The sequence below is a fragment of the Panicum hallii genome, chromosome 1, assembly GCF_002211085.1.
Source record: "Panicum hallii strain FIL2 chromosome 1, PHallii_v3.1, whole genome shotgun sequence".
Classification (NCBI taxonomy): Eukaryota; Viridiplantae; Streptophyta; class Magnoliopsida; order Poales; family Poaceae; genus Panicum; species Panicum hallii.
Window position 1 is genome coordinate 3,049,736 of NC_038042.1, and position 25,899 is coordinate 3,075,634.

Here is a 25,899-nt window from a genome sequence, read left to right on the forward strand (position 1 = left end):
ATAATTTGGAATGGAGAAAATATTTTAGAACGGTGCAGTAGCAACTTAATTAGTGGTATTCATTTATCCAATGGCAAAAGATAAAATCGCTTAAGAAGGAAGAGACCACACTTAGCTTACAAAACACAATCCCAATCACTCGTTGACAATCGGACGGCAGAAATAGCGCAGCGCGGCTAGGTGCCTAGGCTCGTTATCTGCCGCCTCCTCGCCTTGCCGGCGGCACCGCGCGGACCCCAACAACCCTTCTTCCATTTCCTCGTCGCCTCCGCGCTAGGGCTTTGTCTCGACCCCTCGAAACCCTACCCGCACGATGCGCGATCGATCGGTCGATCGCGAATTCCCTAGCCGCGAGCGTGGGGATCGGCCGCCGCCCGGGATGCTGGGCCCTCCGCGCCGCGGGCCGGCGTACAAGACGAAGATGTGCGCCCTGTGGCAGCGCGGCGGCTGCTCCCGCGACACTTGCAGCTTCGCGCACGGGCACGCCGAGCTCCGCCGGTTCCCCGGCTCCCGCACCTCGTTCCCGCCCCGCGCCGGTATACACAGTCCTTCCTTGTGCGCCCATTCTCCTCGCATTCGGTTTTTTACTTTTTTTTTCAGCTGAGTGTTTATCTTCTCAGATCAGATCCCAATAGGGGCTTATGGTTCGTGGTTGATTGGGAGGGTCGTTCTATGAAATTTCAGCAAATTCTCTTTCTCGGATTGTTTTGTTGGTAGGTTTAGACGTATAGATTACTAGATGTAGGCAGTTGGTTTGGTTGTATGATATAGTATCACGGAGTACAGTGTTTGTTGGAAACAGAGCACTTTATTGGTTAGGTTTCACGAATATGGACCCTTTGCTAAATGGTTGTTACCTAATCTATGTGATTCTGAAGAACATGACATGTGGATGGTATGAGATGGTTGGTCATGTAATCCATGTGGTTTATGTGCTTATATGAAGAACAATGCACGATGGACTGTATGAGGTGTTGGCATGCCATTGAAAAAAAAAGGAAAAGTCATACACGGCAAGTCACTGATATGGATATCTGTTATTACAGAAGGGAGGAATTAGGTCAATTTGGCTAGGATAGCAAGTGACTGAGGAATGAGTATGTATGATTTGACCATTTATGGTTGGCAACTTTAGAGTTTTAAGGTGTTACATGGACACAGATATGGGGGTGTCAGTGTTGGATGTGGGTGTCCAATTCGGCAGATTATCTGGGATCATGGAACATAATACTTGGAATTCCACATGGGCTGATGGGCGTCAGAATCTGGCATTGGTGCATGGTGTATGATTCAGCAAAAAAAAAAACAGACAGGTGTCTGGGTAACAGATTTACTTCTGGACACTGTGATTCGAAGGGAACTTTGTTCTTGCTTCATGATTTTCGTACTAGCATTCTTTCTACGATTTGTACAAACTTAAAGTGTTCTTGTGATGTGATTTTTAAATTTTTATATCAGTGCTTGAATTCAAACTCAGTTGCTGCAGATAGAAAAAAATTCTAACAAGTGGAAGCTTGTTGCAGAATTAGGCGGCATTCTTACTGGTTGTCTTTTGATTTAACTACCATTCGAATTAGCAGACTCCTGGGCAGATTTATTAGACTCAACTGCTGTCAGAGGATAAGATGACCTTTATATAGATTCTCCGGTTGGTATTTGAACGATTTGTTGTGACTAATGCTCGTTCTATATCAAGATGGTTCAAGGTTGTCATATCAGTATCTTGGATGATGGACTCCACTGAATGATGTCCATATATATTTGATGTGCTAGGATCATGTGATTAGCAGCTTTAACAGTTAATTGAGCTTGTATCCTTGAATATCGTGCATCAGTTAGTTTCATTGGGAAGCCTGGAATTGCAAGTTACTGTAATTCTTGCAAGTCACTGCAGAAGATATCTGGACAATTGATAATAGATTTATATGGTGATATTGGGATTTGAGGTTTTTCATGGTGCTTCCATCAGTTTGATTTCTGACAATCAACATTATGAGTTTGGTATCATCTTAATGGGTGCATCTGTGGTATCATACCCTATTTTGGCATCTACTCATGCTTTAATTTCCGGTCCTACTTTGTTGTGGCTAGTGGTATTATCCTGGAGACCCTTCTACTTATTCCTTATTGAATTATCTTGTAGCTCAAAAATGTTGTGGTAAGCTTACAGGCTTATGGGTGACCTATCTCCATATTGATATACATCTTTCGTTTAGTGTCATATCTTTCCCTGTATAAATCTTGCTCTATCTTGACTTTAGGGAGAAGAGACTATAGAGGCGGCGACTTCAGAGACAGGTTTGATAGAAGGTGCTCGCCTCATAGGAGGCATTCGCCAGACACAGATTCCAGGGGTCATCGTCCCCTTCATGACCGACGAGCAGTTTCTCAAGAAAGGGGTAAAGAATGCCTTCTTATTCTAAAATCTGTATCTGTCATTTCTACATTTTAATTGAACTCCATGTTTGTCGAGTATTTAAGTTATTAAAACTTTGAAAATTTTACTGCAGAATCTAGTTATTCACGGTCCCCCAGCAGGAAGAGGTATGCAATGCATTCCAATAAATGATTAAGCCATTCAATTGTAGATATAATTTGACACATCTGTCACTGCTCATACTTTTAATTGTATATTTATTATCCATTGTTGCTTTGTTTCTGTGATGCAATTTCCTCGTTGTTACCTACCATTTGATATTTTGAAGCTCAAATAGCTTTCAAAGCTTTATCATTGAACAGTATGTTAAAATATCCTCTCTGAAATCATAACTTTTAATCTTGTAGACTCGCACTTGTGGTGTTTAATTGCCCATATTATATGTATCCACTGTATTGACACAAGCTTGTAACATGCGCCCCATAGAGCACGCAGAACTTTATTATGCTTTATTTTATGTCCACAATTACTAAATTCTTGACATGTGTTATCTGTTTGCGATTATCTAATGTGTTCAATTCTTAATGCACTTCTCAGGAAAAGATCATATCCACTTTTTACAAATAAAATTGCCTTTTCTGTTAAAATGCCTTGAAGAACTCTTGTTTTATTGATTTTTGAGGTTCTCTACCTGCGTTGAATGTGGAAGACTAAACATGTTGATATTATAATTTAACTTTCCATTTTCTAACCTCTCTCAGCGAAAGGAGGCATGAGAAGAAGCCTGATGATGGAGAAACCAACTCATCTAGGAGCTTGAGTATCTCCGACAAAAATGATGATAAAAAAAAGGAGACACTCTTAAGCGCTGATGATAAAGAGGATCAAGAAATACAGGTCTGGTTGTATAGCTGCAAGTCATCTTTGGGACACCCTGCCATTGTATAACTAATATTAAGATCATTCTGCAGCTGAAACAAATAATACAAAATATGGAACTTCTGCGTGAGGATAAATCTCGCTTGGAGGTCAGTTTCTCTGCTTTTGTTATTACAGCTAGTGAAGCATGTGAGCTTCGATGGTAGTTTAGAAAAGATGATGCATGGGTTTCATGCATCAGAACAGTAAACCTGTTCTGTTATTATAATTTGGTGTATAGTACTTCTTAATTGCAATAAGTGATGCTTGGCTATTTGCTATTGTAAGGTTAATCATTCCACACATTGAACATGCTTTAATGGCTCTATTCAAATTCATTTTTCTGCGTTTTATTTTTGATGCTGCCTGCAATAACTGTCTTTTGCTGTTTGTATCTTGTCCATTGAAGAGTATTGGGTGTCCATGGTGGTTTAAACTTACTGAAAACTATACAATGTCCATAATGGTCTGAACATTTTGTTGGAGTATTAATTTGTAAAAGTTGATATGTGCATGTAAACCTTGCTTTGCAATGCCCATTGCCTACTACTTTGTAAGCATTTCTTCACAGCGTCTTTACGTGCTTTACTTGGATAATACTGTTTCTTTTAGTCCCTCCGTCCATGGTCTATTTTACAATTTATGATTGGCCATGTATCCTTTTAACTCTTGACAACCTGTACAATTAGATGCTTACCCTTCAAAACAGCTCGATCTTGTGTAAATCTGAATTTGACGCTAATATTTACTATTCATTTCATAGATCATTTTGGATGAGAAGAATGCTGAAGTACACAAGATTTCTAGCAGATTAAATGATCTTGAACTGCAGATAAGGAAGGAGAAAGAGGAATGCCACAGGTACTTATACAATCTGGCACATGACAATGGCATGCCTCTTGGTTATACAAATAGTTCCATGGTGTTATCATGAATTCTATTCTCACATTATTTTATTTCCAATGTAGGATGACATCAAAAATGAAGAAGTTCATTAAAGCTCATGCTCGCTTTTTGAAAGCACAGGAAGAATTGAAAAGGTAAATTGTGTTTTGTCACTTTTAAACTAACAATTGAATAGCATTTTGACTTGGCTTACTGCACCATTTCACTTCTATATCTACATGATTACGTATTTATGATTGTTGACTAATTTGGAACTGTGCAGGTCACAAGCTCGTTTTGAGAGACTTGGCGATTTGCTTGCTTCAGATATTCTGAAGCGTGGTGCTAATGAAGAGGTTTCCAGTATTAATGTTGAAGATACAAATGGGCCCTATGAAAGGAGCCCAAATGCTGCTACAGCTAAGAAGAGATCAATCCCGTACTCAACAAGTGAAGAAGCAAAAGCCGGTGGGTGTATGGGTCTGTCTCTGAAAGGGTGTACAATGTTGACTATGTTCTCTTATGGTTCACATTTGTTTCTCCTAGGTGTCAAAGTACTTAGTACTTGGAGTCTAAGTGAGCCCTCCCTAGCTGCTAAAACTTCCTCTATTGAACTTCAAGCATTGGAATCGATGTGATAAGTTGGCCAACCCTTTATAGAAACACTAAATGAAGTACTCCCTCCATTTGTAAGAAATTTTAGAGTTTGAGTTACCAACATCCTTAACTTTGACCATCCGTTCATATGAAAAACTGAAAATAATTAGCTTATGATAAGTATTTTCAAAATATAATATCTGTAGTTCTGTATGCCTATTTGACTGTATGACTATAGAATTTGTTTGAATTGTCAATGTTGCTTATTGGAGAGAACTCCCCACCCCACCCCACCCCAATTTACATCTCAATATCATTTCTTGCTCTATGTGTTTAAGGATGCGCCTTTGTATCGGTTGCGGTCTCATGCCTAATCTTGTTCTTTTTCAGTAAAGAAAAGGAGAGATCGTGATGCGGAATTTGATAAACCAAGCCAGGGAACTGAACCAACAAAAGCCTTATATTTGAAGAAGAAATTGTGGGAAGATGAAAATGATAAAATAGGCAATGTTGTTTCCTCAGCCAACACTGACAAGGTGCAGTATTTCTCATGTATTAACTCAATTTTCTGATAAGTTATGCGTATCATATTCTCTTGCTGGTATAGTTGAATGCGCTGTTTGGATAGTGAAGTTTAAGGTTGACACCTCATGCCTTTTTCTCTTGCTTATCCGTTAAAATGACTTAACAAGTGAGAGCACCATATAAAATTTTATAGGCTTCCTTTATCATCGATCATGTTAGCCCATTTTCGTCCTGTTGACATGATTCAAGCTCTGCGTAGTATGAGTTCAAACTCTTATTGAGTAGATATCTTTAAACTTACAGGTCAAAGATTCTCCAGTCAAATATGTTTTACCCTCCACTGGTATGACTGCTCATGCTGTGGATGATCTATTTGAAGCTGTTGAACTGGAGGATAGGCATGATGCAATAAACGCATCGATAGAAAATGATGGTGGCGGCAAAACTAGGTTGCCTGCTATGCCCCCACAGTCACCACCAGTGGTTAATGCTTACGAGCAGGTGACTAAACTTGCATCCTACATCCTTAGAAGAAAAGAATAAAAAACTGTAAATTTGCATCTTGCTGGAAATGACAAACCTTGCTCATGCGATTATACCGAATTGCACTTCATAACTAGTTCCTCATTTCCCTGTAGATCTGGTGAAGAGTATGCTCACAGTTTGTTTTGTTTCTTTCCCAGTATGAGGGTGATGATGAGGAAGTCGACGTGGAATAAGTGGAATGTCGAGATGGTAGGTAGAGATGATACTGGAACAAGCTATTAGCTCTTGCCCCTGTAAAAGTCTTATGTATTTGGTGTTGGGAATTCACCTTCATTAAAAGAAACCTTCTTTAGTGACACCTTTAGTGGATGCAGTTTAAGCTGTCAGCTATTTGGAGCTCAACTTTTTTTCGTGAATGTCACACCCTATATATATCTTTTCCCCAGTACCTAATATATCGCGTGATAGCTAATCAGTGCCCTGTTGCTGGTGACGCTGTTTTCATGTGCTCTGCTCGTGTGCCACGCAATGCTCAAGCGGTGTCCCCAAATTTGCATCCTCCAGGACATAGCAAACGCGTATGCCATACCACAGAATTGCATTTGAACCACTTGCTCATTCTTTCTGTAAGATCTGCTAAACAATACTCCCAACATCACAGTTTGTTTTGTTTCTTTCCTGCTTTGACTGACTGTATGACGGTGATAATGGCGAAGCAGACGCGGAAATTCGGAATACCGAGATGGTAGTTATTGAGGCTACCGGTGGTGTATTAAGGTAGCATGCTCTTGCCGCGTCAGAATTCAGAGCTTCCAAAGTGGATCAGTCATCAGTGGACGACTGCTGATGGTTATCCGCCTAAAATTGCTGGTCAAGTGGGGCCGGACTTTGTGCAATGCTACAATAGATGTTTTCCTTCAAATAAGCACCCTGCTGCTTGTCCGGCGTGCACGCCGGGCACACCGACATCTCTCTTTGCCTGCTGCTGTGCACGGCTGTTGCAACAAGCAGACCAGATGGCGAAGCAGAAGCTCTCCTCCGATGGAAATCCACCCTGTTCGGTCGTCATCCTAGACAGATTGGACATTTCTGTAAACATCTCAAGTCTTCAGTCTTTGTACTTGGACGGAAGTCCAGCCGCAACAGCCACAGTCTACAGATATCCGGATGTTGACTGCCGGAGTGCCGGTAGAAAGGTATTCACTACAACTTCTTTTATATTCGGTGTGGTTATTCCCAAAGGAACAGAGATGCATGCAATCCAATCAAAAATTTACCACCTTCAGTTCCACCCAAGACTAGCCTTAGCCATGGCGCTGCAGCAACTCCTCCAGATCTCATTTTTCATGCTAATAGCATCCACGGCTATGGCGATCAACCCAGAAGCAGAAGCACTTCTCCGATGGAAATCCACTCTGGTTGGAGCCAACTCTCTGTCCTCGTGGTCGCTTGCCCATTCAACCTGCTAGCTTGATGCCTTCTACTCGACCGCGTTCCAGAATCTCACCAGGCTTGACCTCAGCAGCAACAACCTCGGTGGTACCATCCCGGTGAACCTGTCCATGCTGCTCACTCTCACCTTTCTGGACTTGAGCAGCAACAGTCTGAGTGGTGCCATCCCCTACCAACTCAGCCAGCTCCCTGGGATTGCCATGCTTAATCTGGGGAACAACCACTTGACCAACCCAGAATATGGAAAGTTGTCGCCTATGCCCGGTTTGAAGTCCTTACCTCTAGCTAGTAATGATCTGAACGGCACGTTCCCATGGTTTGTCCTCAACTGCACTGGTCGTAGGACGAGATGGCTCGATATATCAGCTAATTCCTTTTCAGGGCAAGCTCACTACCAGAGATGTTCCCAAGATTATGGTATCTCAATCTGTCATGTAATGGATTCTCGGGCCCAATACCGCGTTGCTCCAAGAGCTCCAGGAGCTATATCTCCACCACAACAATCTCACCGGAGGAATCCCGGAAGAGCTGGGGATGATGTCTGAATTGGGTATTCTTAGTCTATCGAACAACGCACTTGGTGGGCCGATCCCAGCATCACTCGGGAAGCTTCAAATGTTAAGCCGACTTGAAATAATGGATGCTGATTTGGTTTCTACTCTTCCACCCGAGTTGGGGAACCTTACTAGCCTCCAGAGAATGTACTTGTCAGGGAATCGGTTACATGGAAGCATACCACCGTGTTTGGCGAAGATGCAACAAATAGTAGCCTTCGACCTAAGTGGGAATAATCTCAACGGTGTCACTCCACCGGAGTTGTTTACAAAGTGGACCATGCTCCAGTTGCTCGACTTGTCCAACAACTCGTTCAGTGGAAGCGCAAGTCGTCAACTGGTGGTGTGGCCTGACGGTTCTCCACCTCCGTGTCAATAATTTTACTGGTTCAATCCCTGCGGAGCTGGGAAACATGACATTCTTATATTTTGGTTGGGCTTGTCAAAGAATCACTTTACTGGAACGGTACCATCAGAAATTGGTGCTATATCATCTTTGGAACACCTTGACATTAGCACCAATTCAACCATCTTGAGGGCGAGCTTCCTGCATCTATCTACATTCAACCTCACACTTCGCAGATATCTCACCTTGTCGCACAAGTTCACAGGTACCATTTCTAATCTCAACGGCATGGAGTCGCCCATATTATGCCAACTAAATGGTTTGCATGTCTTGGATCTATCACACAACCAACTATTCGGAGAGCTCCCTAGTTGCATTTGGAGCTTGCGGTATCTTCACTTCTTGGATTTGTCTAGCAACACATTTTGGTTGGGGAAGTTACAACCGTGATGACTAACTCCACGTCTTCACTAATTTCACTACACCTATCCAACAACAACTTCACGGGATCCTTTTCAGCAATGTTGAAGAACTTCAAAAACCTAACTATTCTAGACCTTGCAAACAATAAGATTTCTGGAACAATTCCTCCGTGGATACGAGAGACCAATCCTCTGTTGAAGATTCTAATACTACGATCAAATATGCCCCATGGAAGTATCCCGTGGCAAATTTCACAGCTCTCATATCTCCATCTGCTTGATCTAGCTGAAAATAATTTTACAGGTTCAATACCGAATAGTTTCGCTAACACGTCTTCAATGTGCCAGCCTACTAAGGAAACAGACATTGACAATGGTCTTGGTGAAATTATATATTCATATTACGGTGAAGTTGGCATAGTTTGGAAGGGACGAGATTATAATTTTCAGCAGGTGACTTTATGATTGCTATTGATTTGTCAAGAAATTCTCTTTCTGGTCAGATCCCTTCGCAGCTGACAAATCTAAGAGGTCTTCATTCTCTGAATATGTCAGGAAATTATCTATCTGGAGGTATCCCAGAACACATTGGCAATCTCACACTTTTAGAATGTCTCGATCTCTCCTGGAACAAACTTGAAGGCCCTATTCCTTTGAGCATGTCAAACTTATTGTCCCTAACTTCACTAAATCTCTCAAACAACAATTTATCAGGAGAGATACCTACAGGATATCAACTCAGAACTCTTGATGATGCTTCAATTTATAGCAATAATCCAGGACTCTGTGGATTTCCCCTGAACACTACATGTAACAACTCGATTTCCAGGTCACCATTGGTTGGGGTAAACATACACCGTCAAGAATATGAAACCCTTTCGTTATGCTATTGGGTAATTGCCGGTGTTGTTTTTGGTTTCTGGCTATGGTTTGGCGCATTATTTCTCTGCAAGTCCTGGAGGTTTGCTTTCTTCAATTGCATTGATGTTACACAATATGGAAGTGTTAAAAAGATTAAGCAGAGAGCAGAGGACTCTTCTTCCCATTTATCCCGCCTGGGAGTCTCAGAGCTCTACTAATAGTTTAATGCATGATCTCTAAGCTTACTTGAAGGCGCGAAGGGCATGTAACTTTCATGCAGAGATCTCCTTTCTGATAAACTGGCAGACAGAATTGGCCTATAGTACCATGAACAAGGCTGAATTTAGTCGGTTGCAACAATGTCACTCTGTATCAAAGTATTTTCAAGCATATTGATTGTAGCTATGCATGCAGCATCTAGTTGGTGTGCTCGAATTTACCAACTTTCTTTGACGTTTGGGAGGTTGAACCATGCAGCTCAATATGCAATTGGTAGGTTGCAAATTGCAACACAAGAGCAGCAACATTCTACAGTTAACATCAAACACAACAAAGAAGAAGCTTAACAAAATTTCCAGTTGAATTATAACGGCTGCAAATGACCAAAATGTAAGAGCAAGTTGGCACATCCTCCACTGGCAATCCCTAGAAAGATTGGAGACAATCAGTTGGAGTGGGAGTTCACGACGGCGCAGTTCCTCCTGATCTCCCCCTCGGCGCCGGTCTTGACCTGCACCGCCCCCAGCGTCGCCATGGACCGCGCGAACAGCTGGAAGAACACCTCCTCGGGGCCACCCACGACGCTCTCGACGTCGGCCCGCGCCGCCGCGTCGGAAAGCAGCGCGGCGTCGGACCGGAGCAGGCACCTGTGCTTGAGCAGCGCGCGGTAGTAGCCAAGGTCGAAGCTCAGGTGGCTGCCCGGGTCCATCTCCACGATGGCGTCCTCGGCGTACCCGCCGCTCGGCGCCCGGCACTTGCGCCTGCGGAGGTTGACCGCGTAGGCGGCGTCGAGGGACGGGTCGGTCGTGTCGTTGCCGGCGCCGGCGCCAGGGTAGCCGTAGAGGCGGTCGGCGAAGGACGAGCAGTGCGCGATGCCGATCGTGTGCGCGCCTGATCAGACGAGATCCCACATGTCAGAAACACGGTAGAGTGAGCGTGGAAAGACTTGTCTGTGCATTTTTAGAGCTGATTGTTAAGTTGCTGATGAACGGTTCAATTTGTTGGAGAAAAAAAATCCCACATAGCCGAACTAAAAATGTAGTGACCTATAGAGCTGCTTGCACAAAATTCAGTCACTTTTTTTTGAAGGGAAATTCAGTCACTTTTGAAGAACAAAAAACTAAAAATTTAGGAGCAGCTGAAATTCAGTAATTTCAGTATAGAGAATGGCCAGTGCTCAACTATTAATCTCAGGCGGTCAGGCCGCATATATGCACTAGGCAGCCTGTTTAGAAGTTGCACAGTAGTTTTCAAAAAGAGAAGTTGCACAGCATGATGACGTATCAAGAGGTAACGAAAAAAATCAACATGGACAGGCTAAAAATGCAGTGGCTATAAAACTGTGCGAGCAAATTCTGTTTTTCAGCAACTTAATCTCAGTGTAAATGAATGGTCAGTGCCGAGCTTTGAATCTCAAGCCATACAGGCGCCGCATTGGAGAGGACAGGAAGGTGGTAAGCACAAGTGAGTCGGATGTGAAAGTAAATTTGGGTTATTTCCCTCAGGGAATCCGGCGATCCGCTTTAAGATAGGCAGCGAAAGGGAACCATTATTCGTGCTCCTTTTGCCTGTGCTAACTGTTGCCCACTCAACACACAAGGAATGGGCAATCCCAGCGAGGCCATCTCCTTTCAGTGTCCGGCCTGCTGCTTCTTACGCGCCTCTGAATTCTGAAATCATACCGATTTTGTTCTTCTTTTAGAACTTAACACTAATGAAATTCATGTGTTCTGAACAGAGCCTGATCGAGATCATGATCAATTGTTATGTGTACCGACCTAGTTTGCATTGCAAGTAAATGATCAGTTGTTACGTGTGGTAAGCATGCGTGCATTGCTGTCGCGTGATGATGGGTGACGTTGCTACCTGAGAGCCAGACGAGATCGCGGACGCCGAGGCCTTTGCTGGCGAACAGGTCGGTGAGCTCCTTGAAGCTCATGGTCGGCTTGGGGATCTCGTCGAGCGCCTCCTGCATGCTCGACACCGTGCCGTCCCTCCTCCCCGTCGGCACGCGCCACGACGGCCCGCCCTGCAACAATCAAACCGTCAGCTCAAGATTCAGCTAGCAAGGGAGCGAAGCACGATGACATGAGGTCACGCACGATGGCGGCGACCGCGTCCCGGGCGGCGAGCGCGAGCACGTCGGCGCAGGAGACGACGCCGGGGCACGCCTCCTCGACGAGAGTCTTGACGCGGTCGACGAAGTCGAAGCCGCGCAGCGTCAGGTTCGGCGGCGCGTCCTTCTCCGCCACGCTGCCGGCGGTCGAGTTGAGCAGCACGGACGCGTCGCAGCCCTGGATGGACACATCATGTAAGGTCAGTGCGCCGACGGCGACTGCAAATGCGATGCCCGCACGGCGAACGCGCGTACCCTGACGAAGCAGTCGTGGAAGTGCAGCCGGAGCAGCGCGGCGGCGACGGTGGGCACGCGGCGGACGTGCTGCCGGACGAACTCGCCGACCAGCCGCTCCACGCCGGGGCAGCTCTGGGCGTAGAACCCTATCCTGAGCTGCCCGCGCGCGCCGGTCACGCTGCTGGCCACGACGACCACCATTGCCATGGCCACGACACTCCTCCAGCTGCCTCCCCGCCTGCCGGTCGCCATTGCCGACACAAGGCTCATTCACTTGGCCTACTGAACTGAGTTGCTGTGTACTGGTGTAGACTAGCAGGCGTGTGTGGCACAAGAGTACAAGTCCAGAACACAAGGTTGGTGAGCTGGGCTTGTCTATAAATACATGGGATATCTTCTTTGTTTTGTGCAGGCCCAGAGCTTACTCAACACTGAAACCAGTATCAGAAGCAGAAGCAATTCAGAGATTTCTGTGGCAACATTGCTAGGATTTCCAGCAGTGGCTACAGGCCGGGCCAAGAGAATCAAGTTATGGTAGAGGTCGCAAGCTGCATCCCGGTTAAGTTTCGCAGCCCTTTCAGCTTTCTGGTCCACTCCCAGCCCCATTGCCAGCATGTGTATCCCCGTCAGGAATGTGATTCTAAAACAGGGAAAGAGACATGCCGCCCCCACATGCCAGCGGCACAAAGAGCGTGTGATTTCTTCTTCGTCCTTCAATCCTGACTGTGATTGGGCACCATGTGTGTTTGTCTGTGATGCAAAGTGGTTTCGACGTTTGTGGATGGAAGAAAGAGCAAGAAAAGAACTGGATCCTTTCCTACCATTGCCTCAAAGGCTCTAGCTCTCTTTTGGCCAACTTTCAGTGGCTCATTACTCCATTCAAATCGTCATGTTCCTTGCTATGTTATCTCTTAGCAGCTTCGCCGACGAATGGCTAATCAACGATGGTGTAGCTTGTATTGCCGATGACAATCCAATTCGAGTGACAGTTGTTGTCTTGTCTTGTTTTGCTATTTTCCTTTTTTTTTCTTTATTGGGTCGGCATGTTCAAAGTTCCCTCCCAACTAATATGAAAAGGACAGCACCTACCAATTTGCCCTCGGAAAAGTTTACTGAGATCGTTAAATCATCTGGTTAAGCGTCAGTGTAAGTTCTGATTTCTGAATCATGTTAAAAGATCATCATATTATCCATATGTTCCCTCTGGGTTAAGCATGACAATTTACAAAAGTGTTTTTGGCGGTGGGCATCTTGGCAATAAGACTGATCAACAGCTTTGCAGAGAAAAAGAGGAGAAAGAGTGAGCCGATCAAAAGCAAAGATTTCCTCCAAATCAAATTTCCTTTCAGTTTTGGGGTACAGCTTACAGCTAAGTTTTTGTTGTATACTTTTTACAGCGCCCGGAATGACTTGTTGGGTGGACAAGAGGCTCTGTGGGTTCCACGCAATGTGAGCAGAGCTCATACGCGTAGATTTCTCGAACCAAACCTTTTTCTAAGAACATTTGCATCATCTATTGCGGCGAGTGTCAATATGTAGCCTCTCTATACATTCTGATGACCGATGAACTAACTCCTGAGAACGGTGCGTCGATGTCACAAATTCCAAAATCAGTTTTCAATTTTTTGGTTAGATCACTTTTCTGCTTCAGTTGTTGCAATGATCAGGCACACAATTATATACAAACAGAAAAACAAGTTACTTTGTCTCCATAGAACAGAAAGGCTAATCGGCAACACCACAGGAGCCTCAGTGAAATATGGTCTCCAGGAAAACAGAGCCTAGTTCAGAGTAATGACACAATCTGAGAACGCCTAGATCTCCAGAAAAGCCTAGTTCAGAGTAATGACACCATCTGAAAACGCTTACATCTCCAGAAACAGTTGAAAGTAACGACATGCATAGGAGAACGCTTAAATCTCCAAAACAGAAGAGCCTCAATAAAACAGTTCAGAAATTTGAGCTTGCAGAACATAGAAGATTTTAACAAAGAAGGATATGCCAGGACGCCAGAACCTGGAGGTGTAACAAACACCTCGCAAGCCAGACAGACCTCAAAGGCAATACAAAGACAGAAACAAAACAGAGCACAGATTTAAGTCCGAACATCATTTATTCCAGTTTAAGCCATACTGCTGCACCGCAACAACTGTTTTAGGTACACAAGACAACCAGTTCATGAAACCGTACGCAAATTTGACGCCAAACAACACAGATACTTAAAAGACAACACCCTTCATGGCAGAGACCAGAAGACCCCAGGTACAGCAGCAGCTCCGATAACCAATGGATTACTGGCCACCACGGAGACGAAGCACCAGGTGGAGGGTGGACTCCTTCTGGATATTGTAGTCAGCAAGGGTGCGGCCATCCTCCAGCTGCTTGCCTGCAAAGATCAGACGCTGCTGGTCCGGGGGGATGCCCTCCTTGTCCTGGATCTTGGCCTTGACGTTGTCAATGGTGTCGGAGCTCTCAACCTCAAGGGTGATGGTCTTGCCAGTCAAGGTCTTCACAAAGATCTGCATCCCACCCCTCAGACGAAGCACCAGATGGAGAGTGCTCTCCTTCTGGATGTTGTAGTCGGCAAGGGTGCGGCCGTCCTCCAGCTGCTTGCCAGCGAAGATGAGCCTCTGCTGGTCCGGGGGGATGCCCTCCTTGTCCTGGATCTTGGCCTTGACGTTGTCGATGGTGTCGGAGGACTCCACCTCGAGGGTGATGGTCTTGCCAGTCAAGGTCTTCACAAAGATCTGCATCCCACCCCTCAGGCGAAGCACCAGGTGGAGGGTGCTCTCCTTCTGGATGTTGTAATCGGCAAGGGTGCGGCCGTCCTCAAGCTGCTTGCCAGCAAAGATGAGCCTCTGCTGGTCCGGGGGGATGCCCTCCTTGTCCTGGATCTTGGCCTTGACGTTGTCGATGGTGTCGGAGGACTCCACCTCGAGGGTGATGGTCTTGCCAGTCAAGGTCTTCACAAAGATCTGCATCCCACCCCTCAGGCGAAGCACCAGGTGGAGGGTGCTCTCCTTCTGGATGTTGTAGTCAGCAAGGGTGCGTCCGTCCTCAAGCTGCTTGCCGGCAAAGATGAGCCTCTGCTGGTCCGGGGGGATGCCCTCCTTGTCCTGGATCTTGGCCTTGACGTTGTCGATGGTGTCAGAGGACTCCACCTCGAGGGTGATGGTCTTGCCGGTGAGGGTCTTAACAAAGATCTGCATCCCACCCCTCAGGCGGAGCACCAGGTGGAGAGTGCTCTCCTTCTGGATGTTGTAGTCTGCAAGAGTGCGGCCATCCTCCAGCTGCTTGCCGGCAAAGATGAGCCTCTGCTGGTCCGGGGGAATGCCCTCCTTGTCCTGGATCTTGGCCTTGACGTTGTCGATGGTGTCGGAGGACTCCACCTCGAGGGTGATGGTCTTGCCGGTGAGGGTCTTCACAAAGATCTGCATCCCACCCCTCAGGCGGAGCACCAGGTGGAGGGTGCTCTCCTTCTGGATGTTGTAGTCGGCAAGGGTGCGGCCGTCCTCAAGCTGCTTGCCGGCAAAGATGAGCCTCTGCTGGTCCGGGGGGATGCCCTCCTTGTCCTGGATCTTGGCCTTGACGTTGTCAATGGTGTCAGAAGACTCCACCTCAAGGGTGATGGTCTTGCCGGTGAGGGTCTTCACAAAGATCTGCATCTGCAAAAGAGAACCAGACAACAGGGTAAGTGCCTAGCAGTAAACAAACAGAACTATATCAAGCAAACAGCAACAATATATTCAAACAGATACCAACAGGTCATGTGTGTTCATCGCACCATTAGTACTAAGCATGCCATCATCCAAGTACATCGAAGTAAGGGCAAAGAGCATTCATGATCATCAGGTGTACAAAAGAATCATCAAATTGTAGCAGTACATATCTTCATCTATCATGCATATCCATAACAGGAGGATGCATGTTGACCAGGTCAAAGCTACAGGATCCTATAGGAACAGCAGTATATATCTTCGCCAATCTTAGCATCTTAATCATGTGGCACATGCAGTTTCATTTGAAGCACATGAGCTAGTTGATCATGAGGTACTAGAGAATCATCAAACTGATGTAGCAGTACATATCCTCATCTATCATGCAATCTAACTAAACAACAGGAAACCTGTGTTACTCAGTTAAAAGCTTCCCCATCATATACAAACAGAAGCATATAGAAACAGCTTAATCATCTTAATCATGTGACAGAAGCAGATTCAAACTATGCCCAAGAGCTAACTTGTGATGATCTTATTCTACTCTGATCTACAGAAATCGGACACCGACCAAACCTCGCACATGCTAACAAAATCGATCGGACAAAGGTGAGTAATCCTAGCTAGCACCATCGAACCACATGATAGATGCACGTACAGGTACCAGAACACAAGGACGAACCTAAAAGCACGGCAGACCTAGCTAATCCGAGGCAACGACCCAGCAACGACCTCATCTAGAAGCAACCCCACGATTACCGGATCAATGACCTAAAATCCCAACAAATCGCAGGAGTATGTAACAAGATAAACAGCAGAACCTATCAGATCAGATCTACACGAAAATCCGACTTCCCAGCCATCCACGATCAGGAAACACGCGGATCTAACACGATTTCTTCAACGCCTCTGCCTAGTTCCTAGCCACGGACCAAGCAGAACTACCATACCACGCCGAACTAGAGGAGAGGATGGGGGAGAGGATCGCCGTACCTTGAAGCGGGGGAAGGATCGCCGAGGGTCGCGAGAATAACGATTTGAGATCGGGGCCTACGTGCTCCGAGCGATGAGAGGAGATAAGATTGGGGGAAGAGGCGAGGAGGGCCGTGTATTTATGGTGGCGGGTGGAGGAGAGGGGGGAAGGGGTGGGAAAGGAATCCCCACCCGTGGCGTGTGAGAGGAGCCCGCTGCCCGCCTCGTCTCCGCCACGCAATTTCCGGAAGCAAGCTGCCAGCGCCAAGCGTCCGTCCAACGCGAACGGCGGTGGAGCGGAGCTTTCGAGAGGCGGTTGGGTGGTTGGTGGCCGTTAGACTTGCCGACGCCGTTAACGCGCTTCGCCTCCGCGCCACACGCGGCTGACGTGCGTGGCCCACCACTAGATTTTCTTTTTCCTGCCACTTTTATTTTTCTCCGGGAAGAGACACATAAAGTTTGAGCAGCCACTTATGATACTTGGCTTGACGACGTTAGAAGACGGAGAGTTAAGAAGATTGAGATTATGATGAGTTGGATCCCACTTGTCCAAGACTAAATAAGATAGTGCAAGCCGGCACTCATGACATGATCTACGACACTTTCTTAGCCGAGAAAGCTGATGCGACTAATTTTGGAAGTTAAGAGATCGTTTCTCTCTTCTTCTTTTTTCCCCTCATCATAAGGATGTAATAAACTTTAGAGATCGCCGGTGGTGGTTTTGGATGACAGCGGTGATGCTCGGTTTGCTGGTTTCAGATGATGCGTGTGCCTTATAAACCGGGCGGTATACAGACGAAGAGGGACGTACAAGATCGACAACTGCGGTTAACCAGGCTTGCAGGAGCGAATTAGGGTCACGGAGACTCGAAAACAATTCAGTGATCTGAAAGAGTCACCTATATGTGATGAGGTGATGGTCTGCATTCCCATCTAGCAGTTGATCACACATCTCAAGGTTACCTTGGTAACTTTATTTCCAAGTCACAAGATTGCTTTCTTGTAGTTGTCATGTTACAATCCTGCTGTGCCCGGTTGACGCTCGAAATAACGTTAACTTGCCGTGCCGGATTCGATCAAACTGTGACAAACGTCAGTTACTCGTCTAGGTTAAGCATTTTAGTTTTTTCTGAAAACGGTAGCAAGGGTCTTGGCAGTTGGCACAACGGCATCCTCTATGCATTCGTCAAGCCCTCAAAGAAAGAAAGAAAGAAAGAAACCATCAAATCTGAGAGCCTTCTAGACTGATTAGGACAGACACAATTGCAGTGCATTTCTTTAGGTGGCCGGGACCGATGAACTAACAATGGCACTACTAGTCTATGACTACTAGTACCAATCACTCAATAATGGTTGGTCACACTTTTCAAAAAAAAAGAGAAAAGGTCACAAAAAGCGTGTGTAGTTATATAAACCAATACAAAGGACACTTGTTGCATCTTCTAACTACATTTTCTTGCATTGGTACCTTCACCAGCTGGTACATGCACAAGATGAACTAACAATGACGCTAGTATACCAATCAATAATGGTTGATCACTGGTCACAAGCGTGCGGAATTATATAACCAATACAAAGGGCACTTGCATTTTCTAACTACATTTTCTTGGCACCTTCACCAACTGGTACATGCACAAGATGATTGGCCCCGGTCAAGATAGCTTTGCAGTCATCATAAGATATGAAAATGAGATGCGCCATTCCACTTGGCTTGATTTGCAACGTGGACGTGGACAAGGAACAATTCATGGAACGTCTGGAAAATAGCATTCCCCTTTTTAAAGAGCAGCAATGGCAACTTGGACAGCCCATGTACAATAAGCGACGGCCTACAGAGACTTAGCTGCACAAAATATGCAGTCCTATAAAGAAAACCATCCAATAAAGTTTTTTAATATATATAGATATAGATATAGATATAGATATATTGACTCCGATACACAGCCTTGTATCCCATTCATCCGCATAAGGAAACTTGCATAGTACCGAGATCTGTGGGCTGCTACAACTAAGTACGATGAGAAAAATATTGGGTTCGAGAGCTGATCACACGCCATTTCCTAAGAACACTCGATGATCTTGCCACGGCCTGGAACGGTATTGGTAGGGTACTAGGGTAGGTGCCGGGCAGATCTTCGGCGGCAAGCCTGTTTGGCAATGGCGAAGCAAAATATTTATTTTGTACGCAGCATCCAGACAAAAAGAAAGCATGAATGTGTTGACACACAGCAGGCACACTCCGATATTGGTTCGGTTAAAAAACTAGCAAATTGTCGGAGCAACAAACTAAGACAATCGATTCAGTTTGAATTAGGAGCACAAAACGTATCTGCTTCAGTTATTGCAATGGTCAATCACAAAACCACATTCACGCAGAAAAGTCGCCTTGTCTACCTCCAGTGAAACCAATAGCTACCTGGTTCAGAGCGATGTCACGAATCTACCAAAAATAATGTTCTGCATACCACAGACCTACTCGATTCCATAACAACTAGCAAAAAGCTTCTTAATTAATCTAGTAACACTCGAGCAACAAACCAAAAATGTCAGTGTTGTGATCCCTCCGAATCCAACACTTGCAAACATTCAGTGAGATGAACATAGAGATGAACATTCAGTACGAAATGGGAGTCAGAGAACCTGGAGGTGCAACAAACACCTCACAAGCCAAACAGAACTCAAAAGCTAACGAACTTATAGAGAACTGGCAATATGGCATAATGTATAAACAGAACACAGGTTTAAGTTTCACTTATTCATACTTAATCCCAACTGCTGCCACAACTAGGACACAATCACTTCATGAAAACCAAACACAGTTCAGACACAAACGACACCGATACTTCAAAGAAGACGCCCTTCATGGCAGAGACCAAACAACCCAGGTAGAGCAGCAGCTTGGATGACCAATGGCTTACTGGCCACCACGGAGGCGGAGCACCAAATGGAGGGTCGACTCCTTCTGGATATTGTAGTCAGCAAGGGTGCGGCCATCCTCCAGCTGCTTGCCAGCAAAGATCAGACGCTGCTGGTCCGGGGGGATGCCCTCCTTGTCCTGGATCTTGGCCTTGACGTTGTCGATGGTGTCGGAGGACTCCACCTCGAGGGTGATGGTCTTGCCAGTCAAGGTCTTCACAAAGATCTGCATCCCACCCCTCAGGCGAAGCACCAGGTGGAGGGTGCTCTCCTTCTGGATGTTGTAGTCGGCAAGGGTGCGGCCGTCCTCAAGCTGCTTGCCAGCAAAGATGAGCCTCTGCTGGTCCGGGGGGATGCCCTCCTTGTCCTGGATCTTGGCCTTGACGTTATCGATGGTGTCGGAGGACTCCACCTCGAGGGTGATGGTCTTGCCTGTGAGGGTCTTAACGAAGATCTGCATCCCACCCCTCAGGCGGAGCACCAGGTGGAGAGTGCTCTCCTTCTGAATGTTGTAGTCCGCAAGGGTGCGCCCATCCTCCAACTGCTTGCCAGCAAAGATCAGACGCTGCTGGTCCGGGGGGATGCCCTCCTTGTCCTGGATCTTGGCCTTGACGTTGTCGATGGTGTCGGAGGACTCCACCTCAAGGGTGATGGTCTTGCCTGTGAGGGTCTTAACGAAAATCTGCATCCCACCCCTCAGGCGGAGCACCAGGTGGAGAGTGCTCTCCTTCTGGATGTTGTAGTCCGCAAGGGTGCGGCCATCCTCCAGCTGCTTGCCGGCAAAGATGAGCCTCTGCTGGTCCGGGGGGATGCCCTCCTTGTCCTGGATCTTGGCCTTGACGTTGTCGATGGTGTCGGAAGACTCCACCTCAAGGGTGATGGTCTTGCCTGTGAGGGTCTTAACGAAGATCTGCATCCCACCCCTCAAGCGGAGCACCAGGTGAAGAGTGCTCTCCTTCTGGATGTTGTAGTCCGCAAGAGTGCGGCCATCCTCCAGCTGCTTGCCGGCGAAGATGAGCCTCTGCTGGTCCGGGGGAATGCCCTCCTTGTCCTGGATCTTGGCCTTGACGTTGTCGATGGTGTCGGAGGACTCCACCTCGAGGGTGATGGTCTTGCCAGTGAGGGTCTTAACAAAGATCTGCATCTGCAGAAGAACAGCCAGACAACAGGGTAAGTATCTAGCAGTAAGACAAGTCTCAAGCAAACAGAAACATCACATACAAAGAGAGATAAGGTCATGTGTTCATCACATTGGTAGAACTATAGAATCAACAAACAGCAGCAGCATGTCATCAACCAAGTGTAACAACAAGTTAGTAGAGCATGCATGATCATCAGGTATATATCTTAATCTATATAAGCATGCATATCTAGCGAAGCAACAGGAGGATACATGTTGCCATAGGTAGAACCTACAGCACCGTAGAGAAACAGTAGCATACATCTACACCTATCTGAGTATATATTCATCTATGAACATGAAAATGCATACGACACAAGAAGATTCAAATTAAGCCCAACAGGCAGACACTAAACTAGGGAAGGAACAGAAACAGCCTGAAGCAAACAGGGACAAAATATACAGACAGACACTAATGCCCTGTAAATGTTCATCATGTACGTACGAATCAACCAGCAACAGCTTATGTTATCATCCAAGTATATCAAAATAAGTACTCGTAGCAGGTACAAGCATGTTCATCATGTATGTAGATACTAAAAAATCATCGAATAGTAGCAGCATACATCTTGATCTATATAAGCACAAAGTAGCAGGAGGATGCATGGTCCTCAGGTAAAAGGTAGAACATCAACTTAACAGGAGCATATATTCATATCCACCATCTTAATTGCAAACATATAGATCTGACACACATGCAGGTCCAAATTCGATAAAGCTAGCAGCTAGTTGAGATGATCTTATTCTAATTCTGACCTAGAGCGACAAACATGCCAGACCACTACCAAACCCTACAAGCTAACAGAATCGACCAGACAAATCAGTAGGAAAAACCTAACTAGCACCACCAAACTAAATACACATACGGACGCAGGATACAAGGACGAAATTCTACATCATATCTGCATCAGAAATAACGAAGAAAACGCGGGCAGATCTAACCAAGACAAACGAGCCAAGCAAAATCATGGGGAAAATCCCATCTACAAACCGATCAGAACTACACCCAGAACTCCAGACCTACAAGCCCCCCACACGAATAGCGCGATCAACGATTTCACCAGGGAACCGATCATCAGATCTACCTATGAGCAGAACCCCATGCGCCTAATCACCGATTCGCCCAATCAGAAACGAAAACGGAACACGCAGAATCGATCGAGGGGAGAAGGGGGAGGAGGATCGCCGTACCTTGAAGGATCGACGAGGCTCGCGAGGAGGAGGATTTGGATTTTGGTTGTGTTCTCGGAACAACACGAGATGAGACGAGATGGGGAACGGGGAGGAGGGGGTGGCTGTTTATATGGCCGGGTCAGGCAGGGTGGGGCAGGAATCCTGTGCCGTGACGGTTCCGCCCGCCTCGTCCCCGCCACGCAATTTCCACCAGCGCAAAGAACTTTCCAGAGAGGGACGGCGGGCCCAGCGGCAGAGAGACAGAGGGGGTGGAGAACCGTCAAGGCGTCAACGTCTCATCCGTCTCCTTTGCGTTGGTGGGCTCGCAGCTCGCTAGCCGGTGCCCGTTAGTTTGTCGACGCCGTTAACGCGCTCCTCCTCTAGAAGTCTAGATATTCACTGACGTGTCTGCGAGGCTGTGATTATGATGAATTAGACCGACCCATTTGAACGAGTCTAAAAAAAAAGATATTCCATAAAAGCCTGAATATGATAGTGCAGGTTGGTGTTTTACGACATTAACAGCCCCACTTAGCCGCTATGACTAATTTAGAAGTTAAAAAGTTTTCCTACTTTCCTTCTCATTGGATGATGCTACAATTTGAATGAGTAGCGGATAACTGCCGCTTGTACTTTACACGGTTACACAAAGAAAGATATAGAAGATAGGTGCACTACTACATGATGATAAGAATGATGATTGCCACAGTGGTCGAGCAAGCTCTTAGGAGCGCAATGGCATCACGAATAATAAGAAAAATCATAGTGTTTTAAGAAGTTACTGTGAGGTGTGTGGTCAATCACTATAATGCAGACCATTAAATCCGTGACAATACAAACCATTTGATGAACACTAAAGTTTCAAATAAGTGATATAAATTAAAGGTTATTTAAGTGATTTTTATAAATACTCCTACCCTAAAACCCTAGAGGTCATTTCTTCCTTCCCCTTCCACCATTGTCGCCGTTTTTCTCCCTACCTATTATGTCCCTTTCTATGCCGCCATCCGACGTCCACCGACATACATCTCTCTAGACAACCTTATCATCTTCGGTGAGTTTTGCTCCTCGTCCGTCCCTTATGGCTATCGACACCAAATCTATGGTTCATTGCGAGGCCAACCTCACCTGAAGTTCTGCCTTGCCGCAAAGAAGTCATTCAAAGGTTAGCAAATGGACAGTTTCTTAGCATGACTTTTATCTTATATTGCTCGTCCCCTACAAGATGTGAGAATAATTATCACTCTCATAAAATTACATATAATCTCAACATGCTTGGTTATTTTGCTAATGACTATAAATCATAAAATATTGATTGAGTCGCTTACTTGCAACTTTTGGGGATCTAATCATGCAAGTCCCTCAAATTGCTGAGTCTTGAGCTGTTGGCTTTAAACACGGCTATAACAGCCAACCACAACAATTTAGGGAAAAACCCCTAAACTTCTAGACATATTATCCGTATATTTTTCTCCTTAAGGTCTAAAATTCTTACTAGTTTTTTTACAGCAATCAAACATAATTCCTGGTCCTCGCGGTTATGGATGTACACGATCGAGTGTTTATTAACACGATGCAACACATAAACTCTACATCGCAAAAGCTAAAAGAAATTTAACAAACGAAGAGAAGCCTGAAGCCCTGAAGTTGGCTTAGGTTGCATACAAGTGTTTCGAGGAATATGTCTGTCATATATAGTAGCCATGCTACAAACCTGCAGTGCCTGGTTCACGCTCCCATGCTTAACGCCGTGCCGGTTTGATTTTGTTCTCAATTTTACTTTTCTCCATATCCATAATAATGAGAGTCTTCTAGAATGATTGGGACAGAACTGGAATGTACTTTTCATTTCGTGATTAGGTGCCCGGGGGCCGTTGAACTAAACAATGTCCCTATTTGTCTATTACTAGTACCAACCAGTCCATAGTTGGTCACTGGTCACAAAGTGTGTGGCATTATACTGTATAACCAAGGCAAAGGGCACTTGCTTCAATTTCTAACCATATTTTCTCGGTGCCATCACCAACTTGATCATAAAAGAATTCACAACGGTTGACTCACTGTTCCTAAAATTTGATGCGTTTTGGATATTGTGAGAACCGCCCAATTTAACACCATTTTAGACGAGTCGCCGGTCGTTATAATTAAGAGGAGAGCTAACACGCGCTCGCGCTTCGGCGTGCCACGTGTTAACCCACATCTAAATCGTGACGACCAACACGACATTCACCCAAAATGAGGCTAAATCCGGTAGTCCCGGTATGTGCTCCACCATATGCCCAAGATCATGCATATACACATACCGTTCACAATCTAGTATTTCGCCATTGTACCACAAAGAGTAATTTTAAGCAGCAAGTTCAAATTGAAATTACGGTTCAACACGAGTTACAAGCCTTGGGCTCACAATCCAAAATAAAAGGGACTTAGATCATGAAGTTTAGTGTGACAAGATAATTTCCCAAAAGACGAGTACGCAGCGGAAAAATAAAACGCGCAACGAGACGGAGTCTTGCTCAAGGACGCCGTCGACACCACAAGGACCTACTCCTCGCCCGCACCGGGATCGGCGGGGTAGAAGTGGCCAAAAACAATTTCCGGCTCACCTGCAACTTAGTTAAGAAATATAGCAACATGAGTACAAAGGTACTCGCAAGACTTACGCGAATAAATAAACAAGGAGTATGCAAATGAGGGCTCACGAGAAAGCTTTAGGGTTAAGTTGATAGCATAAGCATGAACTTCCTAACCAAAACCTATTCTAGCAATCCTAGCATTTTTATTATCTTGCCCAACCCACCACAAAATTTTAATTAAACATTGACCAACCATAAAAGGTGGCATAAGCATCATGAACCACATGCGAACAAGATCAATACACTACGAAGAATTCGTCGAAACTTGAGCTTGCTCATAACCGAGAGCGCGGCAATTCGAATTGATTTATTAACCTTGCAAGGGTGTACAACTTTACCCACACGACACAAGGACCATGCGACTCACCCAACCGATCACGTGGGGTGAGGGGGTACTCGCGTCAACCTTTCCCGACGAGTTCTAACCGTTGAACATCACGCCTAACTTGCGCGGAGAGTTACCTAGGTCCACCGGGGACACCCCTAAGGCTCTCTACAAAGCCCCACGGCCACGCATCTAGGACCGTGCATCAACGATTAAAACTAGAGGGTATTTGGTTTATCCACTCCATGAATGGATATGTGGTAGTACGATAAGTGCTCAATTTCCAAGGTCATCCACGGACGGTCCTTAATCGGTTTAAGCGGACTAAGCCTCCGAGACTCCTTTCTCTAGGCCCTACCTTCCGCTCAAACCCCAAAAACACACTTCCAACTAGACCGATCCAACCAACAACCCGACACCGGATAATATGCTCAAGATAATCATAGGTGGTGAAACAAGTGATCCTATTCCAACTTTCCCTACAAGATATATACCAACTCTAAGCACAACTAAGCATTTAGTTAATTAAGTTGCAACTAGCTACATGTGCCAAGGACATGGATATACAAATCAAGGGAGGACATTGCATGAAAATAGGACCAACGATGCAATAGATAAGTATTTATCATAAGCATAGATACCCAAGTGAAATAACTAAATTTAAGCAAGTTAAATAGGTCAAGGAATCATGCTTAGCTGCTTGCCTTGGTTCTCTTCTTGCTCAACCACACACTCGGCTCCCGGCTCGGTCTCAACGAACTCGGCGGGCTCAACGGGTACGTCCTCCGGCGTCTCGGTCACTAAAATGCATGAATGAAATGTATGCATTAGGATGATGCCAATGATGTGAAAATGAGATGATATGCAATGATATAACAATAGAAGAGAAAAGTCACATCAACGCGAAGGCAATACCATCATGGCACTACATGCTCGATTACTAATTTAAATTCTAAGCCCGAAGGCAAACTCGCTCATGCAACAAA

At 45.6% G+C, this 25,899-nt stretch overlaps 3 protein-coding genes across 5 annotated transcripts; 1 reads left to right on the forward strand and 2 right to left on the reverse strand.

Moving 5' to 3' along the window:
• Window positions 1-202: 202 nt before the first annotated feature.
• On the forward strand, window positions 203-6,263 carry LOC112892402 (zinc finger CCCH domain-containing protein 13-like). 3 transcript variants are annotated; one of them, XM_025959588.1, is made up of 11 exons: window positions 203-536; window positions 2,262-2,399; window positions 2,511-2,544; window positions 3,139-3,274; window positions 3,349-3,405; window positions 4,059-4,156; window positions 4,264-4,335; window positions 4,464-4,648; window positions 5,168-5,313; window positions 5,606-5,803; window positions 5,941-6,071. In XM_025959588.1, the coding sequence occupies exons 1-11, from the start codon at window positions 314-316 to the stop codon at window positions 5,947-5,949; spliced, it is 1,296 nt and encodes a 431-aa protein (XP_025815373.1). In that variant the 5' UTR covers window positions 203-313; the 3' UTR covers window positions 5,950-6,071. The 3 variants fall into 3 exon arrangements, with proteins under 3 accessions (XP_025815373.1, XP_025815366.1, XP_025815379.1); XM_025959581.1 differs by having other exon boundaries at window positions 204-536; window positions 5,986-6,263; XM_025959594.1 differs by lacking the exon at window positions 5,606-5,803 and having other exon boundaries at window positions 206-536; window positions 5,986-6,263.
• A 3,624-nt stretch (window positions 6,264-9,887) lies between these two features.
• LOC112885582 (peroxidase 39-like) lies at window positions 9,888-13,362 on the reverse strand. The gene is made up of 4 exons (XM_025951197.1): window positions 12,014-13,362; window positions 11,745-11,936; window positions 11,509-11,671; window positions 9,888-10,533 (listed from the first exon to the last, which is right to left on the reverse strand). The coding sequence occupies exons 1-4, from the start codon at window positions 12,263-12,265 to the stop codon at window positions 10,088-10,090; spliced, it is 1,053 nt and encodes a 350-aa protein (XP_025806982.1). The 5' UTR covers window positions 12,266-13,362; the 3' UTR covers window positions 9,888-10,087.
• Window positions 13,363-14,085: 723 nt separating this feature from the next.
• On the reverse strand, window positions 14,086-22,118 carry LOC112885678 (polyubiquitin-A-like). Its single transcript, XM_025951289.1, is given in 3 exon segments — window positions 14,086-15,660; window positions 19,598-20,743; window positions 21,971-22,118. Coding segments are annotated over 2 exon segments (2,520 nt in total). The 5' UTR covers window positions 21,971-22,118; the 3' UTR covers window positions 14,086-14,286.
• Between the last annotated feature and the right edge of the window lie 3,781 nt (window positions 22,119-25,899).

Bases quoted from the DNA above. Each gene is read 5' to 3' on its own strand.
- LOC112885582 (XM_025951197.1), bottom strand. From the start codon at position 12,265: ATGAGCCTTGTGTCGGCAATGGCGACCGGCAGGCGGGGAGGCAGCTGG. The intron at 11,672-11,744 runs GTGCGTGACCTC...TGATTGTTGCAG, and splicing joins GGGACGCGGTCGCCGCCATC to GGCGGGCCGTCGTGGCGCGT. The intron at 10,534-11,508 runs GTAGCAACGTCA...TCGTCTGATCAG, and splicing joins CGATCTCGTCTGGCTCTCAG to GCGCGCACACGATCGGCATC.
- LOC112892402 (XM_025959581.1), top strand. From the start codon at position 314: ATGCGCGATCGATCGGTCGATCGCGAATTCCCTAGCCGCGAGCGTGGG. The intron at 537-2,261 runs GTATACACAGTC...TCTTGACTTTAG, and splicing joins CTCGTTCCCGCCCCGCGCCG to GGAGAAGAGACTATAGAGGC. The intron at 5,314-5,605 runs GTGCAGTATTTC...TTAAACTTACAG, and splicing joins CCTCAGCCAACACTGACAAG to GTCAAAGATTCTCCAGTCAA.